At 49.5% G+C, this 19,022-nt stretch overlaps 1 protein-coding gene across 1 annotated transcript in view; it reads right to left on the bottom strand.

Moving 5' to 3' along the window:
* SLIT1 (slit guidance ligand 1) overlaps positions 1-19,022 on the bottom strand; it is a 169,250-nt gene that overhangs the window by 143,141 nt on the left and 7,087 nt on the right. The window contains exons 2-3 of the mRNA XM_079899903.1: positions 4,953-5,024; positions 2,638-2,709 (exon numbers count right to left, since the gene is read on the bottom strand). Coding sequence (XP_079756029.1) covers positions 2,638-2,709; positions 4,953-5,024 — 144 coding nt within the window. The remainder of the gene's footprint in view (positions 1-2,637; positions 2,710-4,952; positions 5,025-19,022) is intronic.

Raw genomic sequence — 19,022 nt, 5'->3', positions numbered from 1 at the left:
CCTCCACGTTACACAGTCACCCTCAGCCGGCCCAGGGTGACCGAGCGCCCCGCCCCCCAACATCAGACAACCGATGCCTGTGACCCACCAATCCTCACGGCTGGCAGCACCGCACACTTCTGCTTCTGCGCTCGAGTCTGTAACTGCGCACAAGAACCAATCATGTCTGTTCCCAAGCTGTTTATGCCAGAGGTACTTATAATTATATAATTGAACTGACAATTACCTAAATGAACGAAATATCAATACTAGCATGAAAAGAGAGAGTCATCTCTACAAAAACTGGTTGAATGCCTTGGTAAGAGTCAATAAAAGGAAAGTTTTTAATTAAAGAGTTGTGGAATTAAGTAAAAGACTGGGCGGCAGGGGGCAAGCAGGGAAGTCATAAAAGAAATTCAGAATTCTCCTGCCAGATTGCTTCCAAGGGCCTTCTAAGAATTTCATTCCACCTTAAAGAAACCAAAACCAAAAATCGTAAGCAGGGTATATGTGTGTGGTTTAGGCGAGGAAAATAATACAGAACTCCAATCAGCATCTCACACTAAAAAGTAAGACCTTGGCCAAAAAAAAAAAAAACAAAAACGGGGGCGGGGAGGGTCAGTAAATGCACATTATATATTTTAACATAAAATGAAATGTTTAGAGTATGTATGGGTTTTATGACTCCCCACTTTATCCAACTTTTATGATTAACTGATCCACCATTGGTCTCTGACAATTCAGAGGAGAGGGCCATCCACGGCCAGCACTGGACGTCCCCAGGGACAGAGCAATCACACACCCCAGTAACTGCCCACCACGCAGTTGCTGGTGACCCACCCCGGAAGAAAGGAACTGGAAAAGGACAGAAGGGACAAAGTCTGCAGTGACACATTATGACTCAAAAAGAAGCACCATGCCCAGCCTTGGGTGGCAGCAGCAGATGTGACATGGGCCACCAGTCATGTCTAGACTCCTTCCCACCTTTCCTCCTTCCCCAGGGCATGGCAGCCCCGGAGCTGGAGCCGGAATGGGTTAGGACCAAATCAGCCCCTCATAACCAGGTCATGAACGCGTATTTTGTTCTGAGCATTTTAAAGAAAACTAACACAGGATGAATTATCTGTTCTAGCTTTGGGCTCCTTACGGCTCCATTTTAGGCCTGGATGAGGAAAAGTTCAACTTGGTTTTTCTCCATGCAGCAGGAAGGCAACCATATTCTTTCCAGTTATTTAGTACCTTATTTATTTAATACCTTATTTTCTTTAGAGTAAAAGAGAAAAGTAAGGTATTAGGTTACAGCCATTAAGAGCTCGGGCTCTGGAGGCAAAATGATCCGGGTTCTAACCCCCGTTTCTGCACTTAACCATTTAATAATCATCTCATAAGGCAAGTGCCTTAACTTCTGTGCACCTCCGCTTCTCTGTGGTATCCGTAAGATACCACTGACCACAGTGTTGTTTTAAGGATTAAATGAGATATTAGAGGACAAAGCACTTATCTTGGTGCCTGGCATAGAGTAAGGCAATCAATAATAGCTATAATTATCATCATAAACTCATTGGAAAAAAATCCACAAAAAAAGAAAAGCATAAAGAATAAAGTTAACTGTTATCCCACCACTCCAGGTGATGAGAGTTAATAGTCTCATTTATTTTCTTCCTCCTGTATTCTGTACATATACAAGTTGATTTTATTTACACAAATGTAAATGTGTAAATAAAATCCTGCCTTTCATTTATTAAAATCCTGCCTAGTATAAATGTACTTCCTGCCTTTTGCACTTAATGTGATATTGTAGACACATTCCTATGGCCTTAATAGTTCTTCAGAAATGTGACTTTATATCTTATATCTCCACCAGAATGGGTGTTTCCAATTTTTTTGTTGTAGTTAAACAATGTGCAATGAAGATCCTGATATATAAATTTTTAGCCATGTCTCTGATTATTTCCTTAAAATCAAATGGACTTTCTGGTTCAAAAGGCAGGAACTTTAGAACTCTGGACACCTACAGCCAAACCAAAGCAGAAAAATGAGGCCGGTGACCACGATGAATGTGAGTGGCCATCACCCACCTCACCCATACTGCCGCCTTTTTTTTTTTCTCATTATTGCCAATCTGAAATCTGGTAAAAACTGATCAAGACCTATTAACTCAAAAGCCCCCTAAGGAACAAATGATGCAAATCAGAAAACAACACCTTCAGTTCTGTGTTGTGGCCTCAAGCACCCAAGACACTGCTCCTAAGGGCTTCCCTGCGGTTGGTCCCCCTGGCACATTAGTGCTTCCTTTAAAGCCACACAAATCAATAACAGTGGTTATGCCTGGAGTATAAGATTATAGGAATAAATTTCACTGCCTCTGTACTGTGTGGATTTTGTGCCATGATGCGTTCTCAGGGAAAAACAACAAGGATAGCCTGTGTTTAGAATATGCAGTGAGGACACCTCCAGCTGTCTCTGCCATCATCTCACGATGACGCTGCGACCCCTTCCACGGCTACAGCTGCCCCTGGCCCCCATTAGCAGGCGAGAGGCAGGCTGGGCGTGCAGTCCTGTCCCTGAGCACCCCCTCCTGCCACCAGGCTCAGCCTCTCGAGTCCACGCGGCGCCAGTCCCCACCGCCCTCCTGAGCCTGTGCCCACAGATACTCACAGCCGCTCCAGTTCCTTCATGTCGTCGAAAGCCCCGCGTTCCACCACTCCAATCTGGTTCTCCATCAGCTGCCTGGGGAAGGAAAGAGACAAGAACAGCTCCAGGATGGTGGACGAGGACTCCTAGAGACAGCTGGCACAAGGGAGTGAAACAGGAGCAATGCCCGCAACGCACACAGATCTGAGCCCTGGCCTGAGCCAACAAAACTTCCTCACAGCTTTGCAAGTTCCCGACACAGGCTCTTCAACACACCCAGCTCCAGCAGCCAGATGTGCTTCCGGCCCTACCCCATGCTGACCCTCTGAAGCTGCCTGCATGGCAGAAGGCCACGGGCCACCAGAGCACCAGGCCATTGCTCCAAAGGCATGCTCAGGGAAGCCCGCACCCAGGCAGTGGGGGCTGGCTCTGTGCTGCTGGCACACGTGCCCTTCTCCGGCCCAGAGCGTGCATGTCCCGGGGGGCAGAGCAGGGGAGATCGGCCAGTAGCGGGGGGAGAGGAGCATGTACCAACTGGGCCCAGCCCACACGTGCGGCAAACACACTCTGCAGTTGGCAGACAACACCCCCGCTGCCTGCTCCCCCGCTCCGCCTGGCCACATCTGCTGCCTACTGAACCACCTGGCTCTGGGGGACTCTGCCCCTCCTTACCACCAACGCGCCCTGAAACCCAGAACCTCCAGCTGGCAGGGCAGCACTCTTCACCGGCAGATCACTTGCTGCGTGGTAATTTTTGAGCTCATCAGGTATGTCTTTCTCCCGTGTTTTCCCCTCCCTACTCTCAAGCAGGTGGCTTATGTGCTCCCGCAAGCGCCTCAAATGAAGTTTGGGGCTGGGCAGGGGGCAGAAGCTGCCACCAGACACTTCTCTTCCTCTGCTTTGTTTCCAAAAACGCTGTGCTGTTGAGGAGCTTATGCTGGGTGGTGTGCGGGGAGGTGGGGGGAAGGGTAACACCAGGCAGGAGGGAGGGCTTCCCCAGACTCCGAAGAGATTCCTCAGCCTGGGAAGGGTTCCGAAGTCAGTGGTTCTGGAGACGCAGAGACCCCTTCCCCAGCGCCTGACAGTTACAATCCCAGAAAGGATCGACCACAGGGTCACCAGCTCCTCCAAAGACCTTCCGAGCTGCAAAGTCCATAGTTCTGAAAGAACTGAGGCCCCAGGACCCCTGCATTACCCTGGGAGTAGGGAATGAGGGACCCAATGACTGTCTGCTAATGAATTTCCTGCCAGCCAGGTGGGATGTGGGCTCAAAGTCGAAACTGATGCAGAGAAAATTTTAAAATGCCCTTCTTCCCTGCACACCTGAGTTTGTGGGCTGAGACACCCTCACATCAGAATGCACGCATGTAGGGGTGTCTCTGCACCCCAAGATCAACAGAGCAGGAGCGGGTGAAGGGATCCACCCCTTCCCCTTGCTCCTCAGCCCTGCACAGCCTGACAAGGCAGGTGCCTTCGCTGGTTGGTGGCCACCCCGACAAAGTCATGCCTGCCACCTCCAATGTCGGCCACTATCAGGCACCTGAGGGGAGTCACCTCTGTCCTCAACGGCTCCCAGTCACTTCCTCCTCAAGTCAGGGGGTCTGTGGCCTTGCTGGGAAGTCTTTCTGGGGCACAAGTTCAAAAGAGCTGCGGAGACTGTTATAGACTGAATTGGGTCATCCCCCCCGCCCCAAAATTCATACACTGAAGTTCTTACCCCCAATGTGACAGTGTTCGGAGATAAGGTACGTAATTAAGGCTAAATGAGGTCGTAAGGATGGGGCCCTAATCTGATAGGACTGGTGTCCCGGTAAGAAGAAGAGACAGCAGAGATCTCTCTGTGTGCACACAGAGGAAAGGCCACGTGAGGACGCAGCGAGAAGGTGCCCGGAACAGAGGCCTCCCACAGACCAACCCTTACGGCACCTCGATCTTAGACTCCCAGCCTCCAGAACTGGGAGAAAATTAATTTCTGTTGTTTCAGCCACCCAGTCGCTGGTCTTTTGTTACGGCAGCCTGAGCAGGCCTGGTGTTCCTTCACCCCAGAAGCCAGCCAATGGACAAGGCAGCCCCATCTTCCCAGGTCCTGCCAGGAAGTGACTACTGGTGCCCAATTCACGCCCAATTTTCTCAGCCATATGGGAGACAGTGGCCACTCTGGGTCAGGACTTGGCACACCTCCACCCACCCGCTCACGGCATCCCAAGACTGACTGCGCAGGGGAGGGGCCCAGCTGGCCTACAACCCTACGACCCACAACCAGGGCTCTGCCGTGAGACCGCCACTGAGGGGAGGGGGCAGGAGAAAGGTTATAAACGGCAGCAGCATGCCATACTCACAGCACCCGCAGCTGCTTGAGTCCCGCAAAGTCATTCTTATGGATCCGAGTGATTTTGTTGCCGTTGAGTTCCCTGGGGGAGGAAAGGAGAGAAGGAGATGGTGAGCTGCCCAGGGTGCCCCCAGGCCAGGGCTCCGCTCCGAGCTCCCTCTCCACGTGGCTTAAGTCAACCATCTCGCCAACGGGGCTGGGTGCTTCCCAGCCAAGCCCCGGGACCCCCAAGTCTGTGTCGTCCTAACAAGCCGGGACCTCTTTGCAGCAGATGTTTGACCAACAGGAACGCACAGGGCACGGACTCACTGCTGGGAGTGCTGTGGAACCCCAAAACGCAGCTTTTGCCCTGAAAGGGCTCAGTCTCATTGGAGAGACAAGATATTCACACAGGAAAGAATTTAGAAACTAGCCAATTAGAGAGGCTCTTCAGGTAGAATCCTTGCTGAGCCTCAGTTTCCTCATCTATAAAATAGGGATAATAACTGTCTACCTCATAGGAGTAACATGAGGCATAAACAAGCAAAGAGCATGGCCTGCACCTAGAAAGGGGCCCCTTGGGGATACCAATGCCATCATCTGGTGGCACTGGTTCCCACAAGCTGTCCAGATTCCAAGCAGGAGAGCGCAGGGAGGGCCATGCCATTTAAGGGGACTGAGGAAGTGGGACTCAAGATGAGGTCCAAAAGACAAGGCAGATCTGTAGCAAGAGGGATGGAACGGACACTCCAGGGAAGGAGAAAAGCCGGAGTATCTGGAGGGCTGGGAGCCGTGGGAAGCAGGGTTGGGGGAAGGTGGGTCGAAGCCAGAGGGCCTGAGAAAGGAACCAGAGGAAAGACAGGGAGCCAGTGAGGCCTCCGGGCAGGAGCTGCCATGAGGCCAGTCCTGCAGTGGGGACAGGAAGGCAGGGCCCAGGAAGGGAGGCCGAGCCCCGCAGTGACTCACACCACCAGGGCCTCCAGTCCTTGCTCCCTCCCAAGACCACGTGCTCCTCTCTCAGCCCTTCCAGTCATGCCCTGGGCACCTTGGACATGGACCCCACCTCCCACCCCCTCCCACCCAGCCTCTGCTGGCCACTCCTCTTCACAGGGAGTTGGCCCAGCCTTGGAAAGGCAGGCCACTCCAGGGGTCAGGCACCCCACTCCCCAGAAAGTTCTTCCACTGAGCCACACACAGCGGAATCTCACTCAGGCCCAGCTCCAAACCCAGCTGTCACCTCCACATCTCACCTGGCTTCCTGTGCAGCACCGTGTCCACAGCCACCCTGCCCCCTCCTCTTCCTCACCATCATCGCGACCCCCATACGCTTAGCAATAACTTAACTGATCTCGCGCGCACACATCCACGCACACAGACACTCACACGCTCTACCTGCGGCCCAGTCTCCTCATTTACCAACTCTGGTCAAAGGTTCCAGGTGTTTCTGCCATCCCAACCCAAGTCCAAGCTACTCTGAAAAACCGCAAGTTCCCTTTCCTAAGAGAGTTTCAGAAGTGTGATGTTCTAGAGCTGCTTCCACTAAGAACAAAATGTTATTGATTTCCACACACTCTGGGAACTGGGCTTTGCATACATCCTTACAAGATGCTGGAAGGTAGTTATCGCGCCCATCTTACAGATGAGGAAAAAATGTCTCAAAGAGGTCTTCCCGAGGTCACCACCTGGTAAAGGACAGAGCAGGGATCTGGACCCGTAGCCGTGTGATCCTAGGGCCCAGGCTTCTTCCACCAGGACAGGCTCTCTCCCCAAGTTGACAAGCTGATAATTTATTCAATTCATCACTCTCTCTGTCCTTCCCCTGGGCCTGGCTCCTGATCCTTTGGAGCAGCTGGAAAAACTCATTCCCTGTTCCTCAGCTCTTTTCTAACAGGATCTCTCTGAGGGGTTTGAGGTCTCTCCAAGGTAACGGGGCCATTGGTGAGAGCACCAGACTGAGCCCCTTCCCGCCCTAAATGCTGGGAGGATGTCTTCTCCACGTGAGATGGGCTCTTTTCAATGTAAAGGCCTTTTTTGTTGAATGAAATATTCTTCCCCGAAACGGCCACCTCTGAGCCTCTCTTTGCTGCTCCCCCTGCCACACGACCTCACTTCAAACAAGGAGAATGTCATCTCAAAGCTCTGAAGACTGGTTCCCTCCACAAGCAGGCGGTTCCCTCTGGGCTATCCAGCTCAAACTTTCATCCCTGAACCCAAAACCACAAGGAATTTGGGGTGTTTTATGGGGTTTTTAAAAAAGATTTATTATTTAGTTATTTGTTTATTTTATTCATTTTTGGCTGTGTCAGGTCTTAGTTGCAGCAGGCGGGATCTTTCGTCGCAGTGCACAGGCTTCTCTCGAGTTGTGGCGTGGGGGTTTTCTCTTCTCTAGTTGTGGCCCGCAGGTTGCAGAGCACATGGGCTCTGTAGTTTGCAGCACGTGGCTCTCTCGTTGAGGTGCGCGAGCTCAGTAGGGGTGGCACGACAGCTCAGTTGCCCCGCGGCACGTGGGATCCTAGTTCCCCAACCAGGGATCGAATCCGCGTCCCCTGCACTGGAAGGCAGATTCTTAACCACTGGACCACCAGGGAAGTCCCGGTTTTATGTTTTTGATTATAATATATGTCATCATTGATTATAAAAGCAAAAATATTAAACTTAAGTGGACGTCGACAGAGCCACGGTTAGTTAAATTTCAGTACATCTGTGAAACTGAATGCCATGCAGCCATTTAAAACAGTACAGATCCCTTTGTATTGACAAGGGAAGATGTCCCTGATACAGCCCCTGGGAAAAGGGTTTCAAGACAGCTTGTATGCCCCAAGCCCACTTATGTAAAAACTCACAGGCATATCAGTAGAGGTCTATGCATAGAACCAGTTCGCTGGGGGCTGTTCGCTGCATGTGAGTGCCTGTAACCACTGAGTGCTGGGCCTTAAGGGGACTTCAGCTTCCTTTTCATACTTTTCTGCATTGTTTGAAATTTTTTAAGAGACATCTCTATTTTTAAAGTCAACAAAATAGGCAAGTTATTGTGCTGAAAAATATGAGTAACATATGTACATTATTGAATTTTTTCAATTACCTTAAGAATAAAGAAAAATCACACATTAGCTCATCACCCAGAAAGAATGCCTTGTTAATATTCTGGAATATTTTCTCTCAAACCTGTTACCTTTGGATATAAGTTTTATCGAGTGGAGATAATATGACAAATATTTACTGAAGACTTGCTATTTGCAAAGCATTTTGCAAGGTTCTGAAGATACAAGAGTGAATGAGACATAAATGGTGTGCACGCCTTCTGCAATGTCATTCCCTGCTCGTTCTCCATTTACGATTTTGATTGGTATAAAGGATCCCTTCCGTTGGATATATCAAGTTACTGGGCATGCCCTGATTCTCTGTCACTGGAACATCTGAGCTGTTTTGGTATTGTTCGATTATAAATAATACCGCATAAAGCTTGGTGGGCATTTGGGAGGAATATGTTCCTAGAAACGGAATTAGTCAAAGGTCATGAGAAATCTTGAATTTTACAATCATTCACTCACTCCTTCTCATGGCAACCATGGTTCATCAGGCAATTGACTACAATAATTATTCAATTCACAGACGGCAAAACTGAGGCAAAGACAGACGTCAAGACTTGTCTGAACAAGGCAGGGCCCAAATGGAACTCAGGAATCCCTGAGGATGGAATTCCCATAAGGTGGGCAGGGTGGGGTGGGGAGTTCGCAGGGAGTACTGATGACATGCTCATCTACCTGCCTCTCTTCTCACCTTTGGCACCAGGCTCCACTGGGCAGACTCTGGGGCGCATTCCTTAGCCATCAGTGGATTCCAACCCCTCCCCCTCACCTCCTGCACCCCACTCCACCTCCACTCAAGAAAAGACCTGGGACAGGCAGGCACAGGAGGACAATGGTACAGACAGCAGAGCAAACACAGCCCCCCTCTCGGGAGGCCCTGCTGGTGGCTTCCAGGCAAGAATGTCGATGGAAGCCCAAGCTCCCCCAGACCCCAGCCTCCCCCATCAGCTTTGGTCTGTAACCTGGAGCTAAGCTAAGCGCCTCCTCTCAGGGGACAGCCCTCGAGAAGGCAGCCTGTGAAGCAGAGGCAGCTCTCATCGGGTTCGCAGGTCTGGGGCTGCAGCTTAAGGAGTCATTAGCGCCACTTAGGCTGAGAGAATGGCCTCCACGGTCCCCTCCCTCTCCCCTCAGCCGGGCAGCCCAACAGGATCGAGTTTCCAACCTCGAGGTGGCCCGGCCACCTCCCCTGGAACCCTCAGCACAGGCTGCTGAAATGAGGCGAGGAGGTCATTTTTCTCCGGTGCCTGATTCCTCCAACAGGTGCTCCTTGAGTGTCGCCATGGAGACCCCTCCCCAGCAAGCCGCCTGGGAAAACCAGAGAAGCTGCTGTGACCTTCAGACCTGTGCAGCCAGAGCAGGCAAGTGGGGTGGGCCCTCTGGGGCAATTCCCAGCCTCGCTTCTCAGGAAGAAGCCAGGATCCAGAGCTACCCTGGGGTCCCTGAGGTTCTTGCCACCAGGGCCCACATCCACCACTTCTCTTTATTGGGCGCCTCTGTGTGCAGGCTCTGAGCCCAACTCCAAGCATGTTTCATCTCATTTCACCTGCACAGTAGCCTACGAGATGAGTCAAGTTCTCTCCATCTTGCTGATGAGGAAACTGAGGCAGAGATTGGTGAAGCAATTTGCCCAGTGCCACCCAGCTCATAAGTGGTGGGGCCAGGACAAAATCCCACTCAGGCCAACGTGAATCCAGGTTCCTTCCCCTTCATCATGATGCCTCGTGTTGCTGGATTCCATCGAGGCCACCCCTCACCCTGAGCAATCATGCCTTGGACAGAGCCGAGGAACAACTTAGACAGACATCCTGGGGCCCTCTAATAAGACCGTGTGCTCTGCCCAAACAACAACATCAGGGCAGCTTCCCAGCCAGCCGAGCTTGGGCTTTAGAGCCAGACTATCCGGCTTCAAATTCCTACTCTACGATCACTAGCTGTGTGACCCTGGGCACAAAGTTTAACTTCTCTGCGCCTCAGTTTCCCCATTTGTAAAACGAAGATAATGATAACACCCACCTCTTAGAGATGTGGTGAGGTTTAAATGACTTAACTATTTCTAAAGCACCAAGAGCAGTGCCTGGCATACAGAAATGCTCTCTATATCAATATTCCCTGCTGCAATTATTTTTACTACTACTATTGTTGCTGTTGTTTTGTTTCCCTCAAGGACCATGGCACCACTAGAAGGGTGGTGCCCCAGGCTCAGCTCAGGCTGGTGCTGGGCTGCCTGTGCTATGCTGAGCAGGGAGGAGCTGGCTGCTTCTGCCCTGCAGGCCGCAGGATGCTGAGGCCCAGGGAAGATGCCCTGAGACGGTTCTCTCTCTTCCAAAAGTGATGGCTCTGCATCCATCCTTCTCCCCAGGAGGAAATACACTCCAGTGGCAAATGGCCCTGACTCCCATCCGTTCCTATGTGGTCCTAACCTGAAAGAAAAAACCTCGGTGGTGAAAGATTTGGGAGAAAATCCTCTGAAGCAAAATTACTGAGGGAAAAACAAAAACACACCAGGATTTCTCGAATCCTCTCGGGAAACAAGCATCTGATCCCCGCATCTGGGTGTTTGTGATAAACCGACAGAAACCACTGGATGTCCTAAAGCTGTAGGAATAGACACCCTGGGCCCCTCTTGGGGCGCTCTGGGGGCTGCACGCCCTTCACAAGCATTTCTCACGGTTGGGTGGGAAGGCAACCGCTCCTGGTGCTGGCTCCTCCCCAAGGGCCCAAACCTGCAATGGTGATGGGGAGGCTCAGCTGCCCTCTAAATTCCCTTCCTGCCAGGTCTCCAAAACATAAACACGCACGCTCTGACTGTGAAGGAGACTGGCCTCCGAGCTGGGGAACTGTATTCCTCAGCGCTGTCCTTTGAAATCTTACCCTGGCCAAATCCACAGCACTCAGTGTCTGCAAAGTCAGACAGGAGAACCAAGGGAATGAAGAATGTCCCTATCCAGCTGCCGCCCGACAGAGGTAGACGGGCCCACACCCCAACCTGCAGGTGGACTGGCTGCATGGAGCGCCCAGAGCCACCTAACTGGGCTCCCCACCTTCCCTCTGGCTCCCCTCCAATCTGTTCTCCAGGCCACAGCCAGAGTGATCTTTTCAAGATGCAAATCTGATCGTGTCACTCCCCACTTAAGCCCTTCAATGAACCCCCATCACTCTTGGAATCAAGACAAAACTCTCCTTAACACCGACCACAAACCCCATGTGGCCCGCCCCACTCTCCCTGTTCTGATTTGCTCCCTCTGGTGGCAGGGCCTTTGAACTTGCCATTCCCTCTGCCTGCACTGCTCCCTCCTTCCACTTTGCCTAACTCACTCCAACTTTTCCTTCCAATTGGTCCAACCTCCCTATCACAGGCCCACAGGGCACTCTAACCCTCTCCTCTGCAGCACAAATCAGGGGCAATTTTATATGGATTTGGGACCTTCCTTGACTGATATCTCTACCCCTCCCCATGTATAAGCTCCTTGAGAACACGGACTGTGCCAGTTTTTTCTCATTATTGTATCTCCAGGGCCTAACGTAGTACCTGGCACCTGTTACCTGATAGATGTTTTAGTAAGTATTTCTTGAATGCAAGAATAAATTTGCATTCAAACTGACATATTCTAAATAGCACTGGGTTGGGTGAGTTTTCCATGTTTCCCTGCTCCCTGACTCAAAAAAAAAAAAAACCCACACTCATTAAGAAATGCTCTCCCCAAATGGACATCAGCCAAGGAAAGCTTCACACAGAGAGGACGCTGCTGTTTTACCAACAACCATTCCATAGCCCACAGGTTAAAAGACTGATTTTTCCTCAGTTCACTTGTTAGGAAAATACCAGCCCCCAGGGCTTCAGCCACCCTGCTCCTCCACTTTCAACAACCAGCTCTTCTGCCTCAGGGCCTTTGCCAGGGCCAGCTGGGCTCTGATCCAGAGCCCACAGAGTAACCCACAGCTGGCTTACTCCCAACATCCTTCAGGCCTCAGTTTAAATGTCCCCTCCTCTAAACCACCCTCCCCACAGGTGTTCACTCAGCTCCTCCTCCAGAGCTGGCATTTTGATTTGTGCATTTAATATGAGGTCCTTTGGGGACTTCCCTGGTGGCGCAGTGGTTAAGAATCTGCCTGCCAATGCAGGGCACACGGGTTTGAGCTCTGGTCCAGGAAGCTCCCACATGTCCCAGAGCAACTAAGCCCGTGCTCCCCAAAATGGGAAATCCATGCACCACAACAAAGAGTAGCCCCCGCTCACCACAACTAGAGGAAGCCCATGGGCAGCAACGAAGACCCAATGCAGCCAAAAATAAATTTAAAAATAATTTTTTAAAAAAATTACAAAATAAAAAAGTATATATGACTGGCCTTAAAGGCCAGTCTCCCCTGCCAGGCTGTGAGAGGCAGAGGCCACATCTGTAAGCCAGCACCTGTGGGGGTGCCTGGCACACAGTAGTTGCTCACTAAATGTAAGCTGAACCATCCTGCCCAAGGAGCCTGGCTGCTGCCAGCACATCACAGCCGAGGCCGGCGCATCCTCCCATCAGCCCCAAGCCTTCCTCAAGCCTCAGTGGGTCATGATCCAGAGGCTCCTCCACCCCCTCAGCAGAGCCCACAGGCCTGGCACCAACCCCAGGGCTGGGGTCACCCTCCACCGTGTGATGAATCAAGAAGTCCCAGGGATGAGTAGTCAGGGGCCTCACACCACAGCAGATTTCCTACGGATCCTGCTCTGCCCAGGCTCCTGGCTCCCATCTTGTTTCCTTGGCTTGAGTACTAGCAATATCTATACTATCACAGCCAAGCCAGCTCATTTAAGCCTCATAATACCACCTGGTTCAAAGGTTTGCTATCAGTCTTGATTTTCAGATGAGGAAACTGAGGCATAAAGAATTTAAGTAACCAGCTCAAGTTCAGCCAGCTGGTAAGTAGGTTGAAAAGGCAAGACTTGAACCCTAGCATGTCTGACTCCAGGGCCCAGGTCTTTTTTTTTTTTTTAATTGCTATAAAATACACATAACAAAATTTACCATTTTAACCGTTTTGAAGTGCAGAGCTCAGTAGTGTTAAGTACATTCACATTGTTGTACGACAGATCTCCAGAACTTTTTCAGCCTGCAAAACTGAAACTCTGTACCTGATAAACAGTAACTTCCCCTTCCTCTCTCCCAAAGCCCCTGGTAACCACCATTCTACTTTCTGTCTCTACGAATTTGACTACTCTGGGTACCTCAGATAAGGGGACTGGCTTATTTCACAATGTCCTCAAGGTTCATCCATGGTGTAGCATGTGTCAGAATTTCCTTCCTTTTTAAGGCGGAATAATATTCCATTGCACGTCTACAAGTTTTGTTTATCCATTCATCCAACAGTGGACACTTGGGTTGCTTCCACCCTTCAGCTATCGTGAATAATCCAGCTATGAACATGAGTATACAAATACCTTTGAGACGCTGCTTTCAATTCTTTTGGGTATATACCCAGAAGTGAACTTGCTGGATCATATGCTAATTCTATGTTTAACTTTTTGAGGAACCTTCATACTGTTTTCCACAGCAGTCGCACCATTTTACATTCCCAGAAACAACACACAATGGTTCCAATTTCTCCACATCCTCGCCACCATTTGTCATTTCCCAGTTTTTTTATAGTAGCCATCCTAATGGGTGGGAGGCGATCAGAGCCCAGCTCTTAACCCCAACTCCATGGTGCATTCTGTTCTGAGGCACAAACCGCACCTCCGTTCCTTCACTACTGAGGCCTGGCCTTGCTCTTGCCAATACCATTCTCAGGTCTGGGGCCCATCCCAAAACCACATCCCTACAGACAGGCCCCACTCCCTGGTGGCCACCAGGCCTCCATGTCCATTGCCTGCCAGCCCCCTCTCCACTCACTGCCCACCCCAGGCCCCTGAGAGGCCACCCAGCAGCTAACTCCCTGGCCCTGACCTCAACCTGCAACACCACCTCCTCGCATCCCCCAACTCTGCTCACCACCCCCTACCCCTAGGCTGGACACCCCTCCCTGTGCCAGCCTGCAACTTGGGTCCACCTTGTAAACACATGCAGGAAGGAATCAATCTTGGCCAATTTCCCTTTATGTCCTAGTGCTAAGCCCCGACAGAGGTTTTGTAGGTGTTAAATGAATGATGAATGAATGAATGAAGCCAAGCCTTATTAAGATGTGTGGAGTGGTAGTCAAATTTAAAAATTAAACACAGGGCTTCCCTGGTGGCACAGTGCTTAAGAATCCACCTGCCAGTGCAGGGGACATGGGTTCGAGCCCTGGTCCGGGAAGAACCCACATGCCGTGGAACAACTAAGCCCCTGTGCCACAACTACTGAGCCTGTGCTCCAGAGACCGCAAGCCACAACTACTGAAGCCCGCGTGCCTAGAGCCCATGCTCCACAACAAGAGAAGCCACTGCAATGAGAAGCCCGCGCACTGCAACGAACAGTAGCCCCCGCTCGCCGCAGCTAGAGAAAGCCCGCGTGCAGCAACGAAGACCCAACACAGCCAAAAATAATAAATAAATTAAATAAATAAATTTATATTAAAAAAAATTTAAACAGAAACACATCTCAAAGCCTCGAGACTCAGAGCATCACTTACCAGCTGACTGTTTAACCCAGGGCAGACGATTCCACCTCTCTTATCTTCTCCTCATCTACAAAGCAGGGGTAAGTGCAGTAGACTCTTATCCCCCTTATCTGGGGGTTCCACCGCCACAGATTCAACCAACCGTAGATCGAAAATATTCCACACACAAAAAACAAATTCCAGAAAGTTCCAAAAAGCAAAACTTGAATTTGCCCTGCTCTGGCAACTATTTGCATATCATTTACACTGTATTTACAACTATTTATGTAGTATTTACCTCTTATTAGGTATTATAAGTAATCTAGAGATTATTTAAAGTATAGGAGAGGATGTGAGTAGGTTATACGCAAATAGTACGCCATTTTATATAAGGAACTTGAGCATCGGGAATTTTGGAATCTTATTTGGTGCTGGGTGGGTGGATCTCCAGGAACCAGTCCCTCAGGGACCTGTAATGCCTTCCTCCCAGGACTGTTATGAGGAGTGAAAGAGTGGACGTGGGTAAAGCACCTGGCTCGGAGCCTGGGCACAAAGTAAGGGCTCTGAATGGTGACCACCAACACCATCACAACTCCCTCCTCGATGCTCTCCATCTCTGCTCTTTGACCTGTCATAGGTCCTCCCCTCCCCAACCCACCCAGAGCTCTGGCTCCTCTTTTCCACAGTCGCCTCCCACCCCCTCTCCCCCGAGTGGGACTCCAGTCCACCTGCCCCTCTGCAAACAATCTCTGAGCGGCTCCCCTTGGAGCTCCCGTGCTTGTTCTCTCCTCCCGCCAACTTCCTCACCACCTACTCGCTCCCAACCATCTGCTTCCGCCTTCCACTTCTCCCAGGAAACCGTTCTGCCCAGCTTTGCCAGTGACCCCCCAGTCGCAGTTCCAGAAGCGTTCCTTGGCCCTCATCCTCAAACAGACTGGCTGCTCTCCACACTGTTAACCCTCCCCCCACCATCTCCAGACGCCTTCTTTGGCTTTAGCAGTAACTGCATCGCCCAGGTTGGAATCCACAAACGTCAGGCCAAGGCTCCCCTGTGGACGGGAGCTCCTCCTGCCCCTCCCCCAGCCGCTGCCCCTCCCCCAGCTCCTCCCTGGTGGCCCTCCCTTCCTGCTGCCCTCTTAATGTGGGTGGAAGCCAAAGGCAGTCCTCCTGCGTCTTCAAAGGACGTACTTTCTTCACCAGGAAACCCCAGCACCAAGCAGTGTTCCTCGGATTGTGTCCTGGGCACCTCCCACATCTGAATCACCTGAATGGCCTTTGCCAAAGACCTGCTGCCTCAGCCTCAGCTACTCTGGAATGGGCCTGGGGATCTGCATTTTATACCAGCTTCCCGGGAGATTTTTATTCCCAGTGACGTCTCTGTCTCACTGCCCTCGTGGGTCCCATTACTTCCCCAGGACACCCTCCCAACTGTCTCTCCAGCCTGAACACTCAACAGAGTGACCATCCCCTATTCCTGCCTCTAGGGTCATTTCTTCACATGGCTGTTTATTGGTAATTCAAACAAAAGAGGCAGAAGCTAACTTCATGGTTTCTCTCCAGGATCAGCCACCCTCCCAACTTTACTCTGCAAAATCATCCTCCCAGCCTCGGGCCATAGGGTCCCCTGTGATGTTCCCATTTGCTCTGACGTTCCCATTTGCTCTTTCTGCACCCTCTGCCTCCGTCCAGGCCTGCTTCCTCTCATGCCTTGGCCTCTGCTGTACCCTCCAAACTCTGTGAGGACTGTAACAGTTGCCTGCTGCTGTTATAACACATTACCACATACTTAGTGGCTTAAAACAACACAAATTATCTTACGGTTCTGGAGATCGGAAGTCTGAAATCAGTCTTGCTAGGTTAAAGTCAAGACATTCCCAGGGCTGCATTCCTTCCTGGAGGCTCTAGGGGAGGATCCATCTCCTTGCCTCTTTCATCGAGAGGCCGCCTGCATTCTGTGGCTCATGGCCCCTTCTTGGCATCACTCCAATCTCTTGCTTCTGTAGTCATATTTCTCCTACTACTGACTCTGACCCTCCTGCCTCTCTCTCTCTAGGGACCCTTGTGATTATTTTGAGCCCACCCATATAATCCAAAATCATCTCCCATCTAAAGATCCTTAACTTAATCACATCTGCGAAGTCCCTTTGGCCCTGTAAGGTAACATATTCATAAGTTCCAGGGATTAGGATGTGGACATCTTTGAGGACCATTATTCAGCCTATCACAATGATCATATTTTCTAAAGCAAGGATCAGAATCATGAAATGTCTTACCACAGGTTTAAAAAAAAAAAACTCATTGAACACACATTTTTTTTGAGCACCTACCATGTACGTGGCGATGGAAACACGAAGATACATGAGACACAGTCCCTGCCCTCAGGAAACTCAAAACCCAAAGTACCCAACCAACAAACCACCTTCTTAAAAAGAAATAAGATTTTCTTCCCTACAGAAGAATTCCAATTAATAAATGTAGAACCAATGAGGGAAATAGAAAAGAAAAATTGGATAATAATGGTTGCAGGCAAGATCTGTTAATGGATGCTAAAATTAGTAGGTGAGAATTTGAGGACAAAAAGGATATTACATACTCTCAAAGTATCTCCCCCCGCAAATATTTATTAATTGCAAATGGAAAGATAATGTTATAGTGGAGAAACCTGGCAGACACCATCTTTTTTTTTTTTTTTTTTTGCAGTATGCAGGCCTCTCACTGTTGTGGCCTCTCCCGTTGCGGAGCACAGGCTCCAGACGCGCAGGCTCAGCGGCCATGGCTCACGGGCCCAGCCACTCCGCAGCATGTGGGATCTTCCCAGACCAGGGCACGAACCCATGTCCCCTGCATCGGCAGGCGGACTCTCAACCACTGCGCCACCAGGGAAGCCCTGGCAGACACCATCTTAACCAAGAGATCAAGGTTAACATCATCTGCAATGACACATATCAATGTCATCTACCCTCTGATAGGATGCTCTGGGAAGGGCACATCACCTCTGTGGCATTCTTGCCAAAAATGTATAACCTCAATCCAATCATGAAAAAACACCAGAGAAACACAAACCGAAGAGCAGTCTACAAAATAACTAACCAGCACTTTTTACAAATGTCAAGGTCACAAAGAACAAGGAAAGACTAAGGAACTGTCACAGGCTGAAGAAGACTAAGGAGAAATGACAATTAAATGCAATGTGGGATCCTGGATTGGGTCCTGTAATAGAAAAGGGACATTGGTGGAAGAAAACTAGTGAAATACAAATGAAGTCTATAGTTTAGCTAACAGTATTGTACCAATGTTTATTTCTAGGTTTTGATCATCGCGCTATGATTAAGAAAGATGTTAACATTAGGGGAAGCTGGGTGAAGGGTGTATGGGAATTCTCTCTGTACTACTTTGGCAACTTTTCTGTAAGTCTAAAATTGTTTTAAAATAAAAGTTTTTTTAAATTTTTTTTTAAAGAACAAAAATACAGCAGTGATAGAAAAACTGCTGTCAGAAATCACAGTCACCATAACCAACTGGTCTCCCCACCACCAACCAGTTGGTCTCTCCCTCCATTTATTGTCCATACCAAAGCCAGGAAACAGAATATATTAAAACACCATTTTGCACTTGTTACTCTCCACTCAAAACCCCTGGAGGCAAGTGCTTAAAGGGTCTTGTCAACGGGACACGGGAGCACCTTGAAGGGGTCCCACTGGCCAAATGTGGGACACTCTGAACATCAAAATAATGTAGTAACATTATTACAAATTATAACCCAATGAATAAAATAATAATCCACAAGTCCATGCTGTTACAAACAATCTTTCTTAGAGTAGAATGCCAACTAATAAATAGAGAAGAAATGGTGGAGTTACAAATTTCTCATCCGTGGAACCAAAACTAGTGAATGAAAGTTTGATGCGTAGGATATTTACATGGCCTGGAAGTATCTCCCTGCAAGTCAATTATTAACAACAAAGGGGAAAATAGTAACTTTTCAGCAGAGAAGCCTGGCTGACACCAAATTACCAAAATCACCAACATTGGGACAAACTGACATCACGTGTCTTCTGACGTGACCCACTGAGAAGGGCACGACGTTGCTCATTTAGCATTCCTGCCAAAAATGCATAACCTGAACGCAATCATGAGAAAAAAGCAGATGAAGCCAAATTGAGGGACATTCTACAAAATAACTGGCCAGTATTCTTCAAAAATGTTAAGGTCAAGAAAAACAAAGAAAGGCTAAGGAACTGGTCCAAATTAACAGAGAATAAAGAGCCATGACAAGTAGATGCCATGTGTGATCCTGGACAGAATTCTGAACCTGAACAAAACAATAGCCACAAAAGACATTATTGGCACAATTGATGAAATTCTAAAATGAACCACGGAGTAGATAATAGTATTGTATCGACATTAAATTTTCTGATTTTCATAGCCTTATTGTCCTTAGAAAAATACACACC

Source organism: Stenella coeruleoalba (genome assembly GCF_951394435.1).
Source record: "Stenella coeruleoalba genome assembly, chromosome: 16".
NCBI classification, from domain to species: domain Eukaryota; kingdom Metazoa; phylum Chordata; class Mammalia; order Artiodactyla; family Delphinidae; genus Stenella; species Stenella coeruleoalba.
This window is presented reverse-complemented; position numbering and strand designations above follow the sequence as displayed.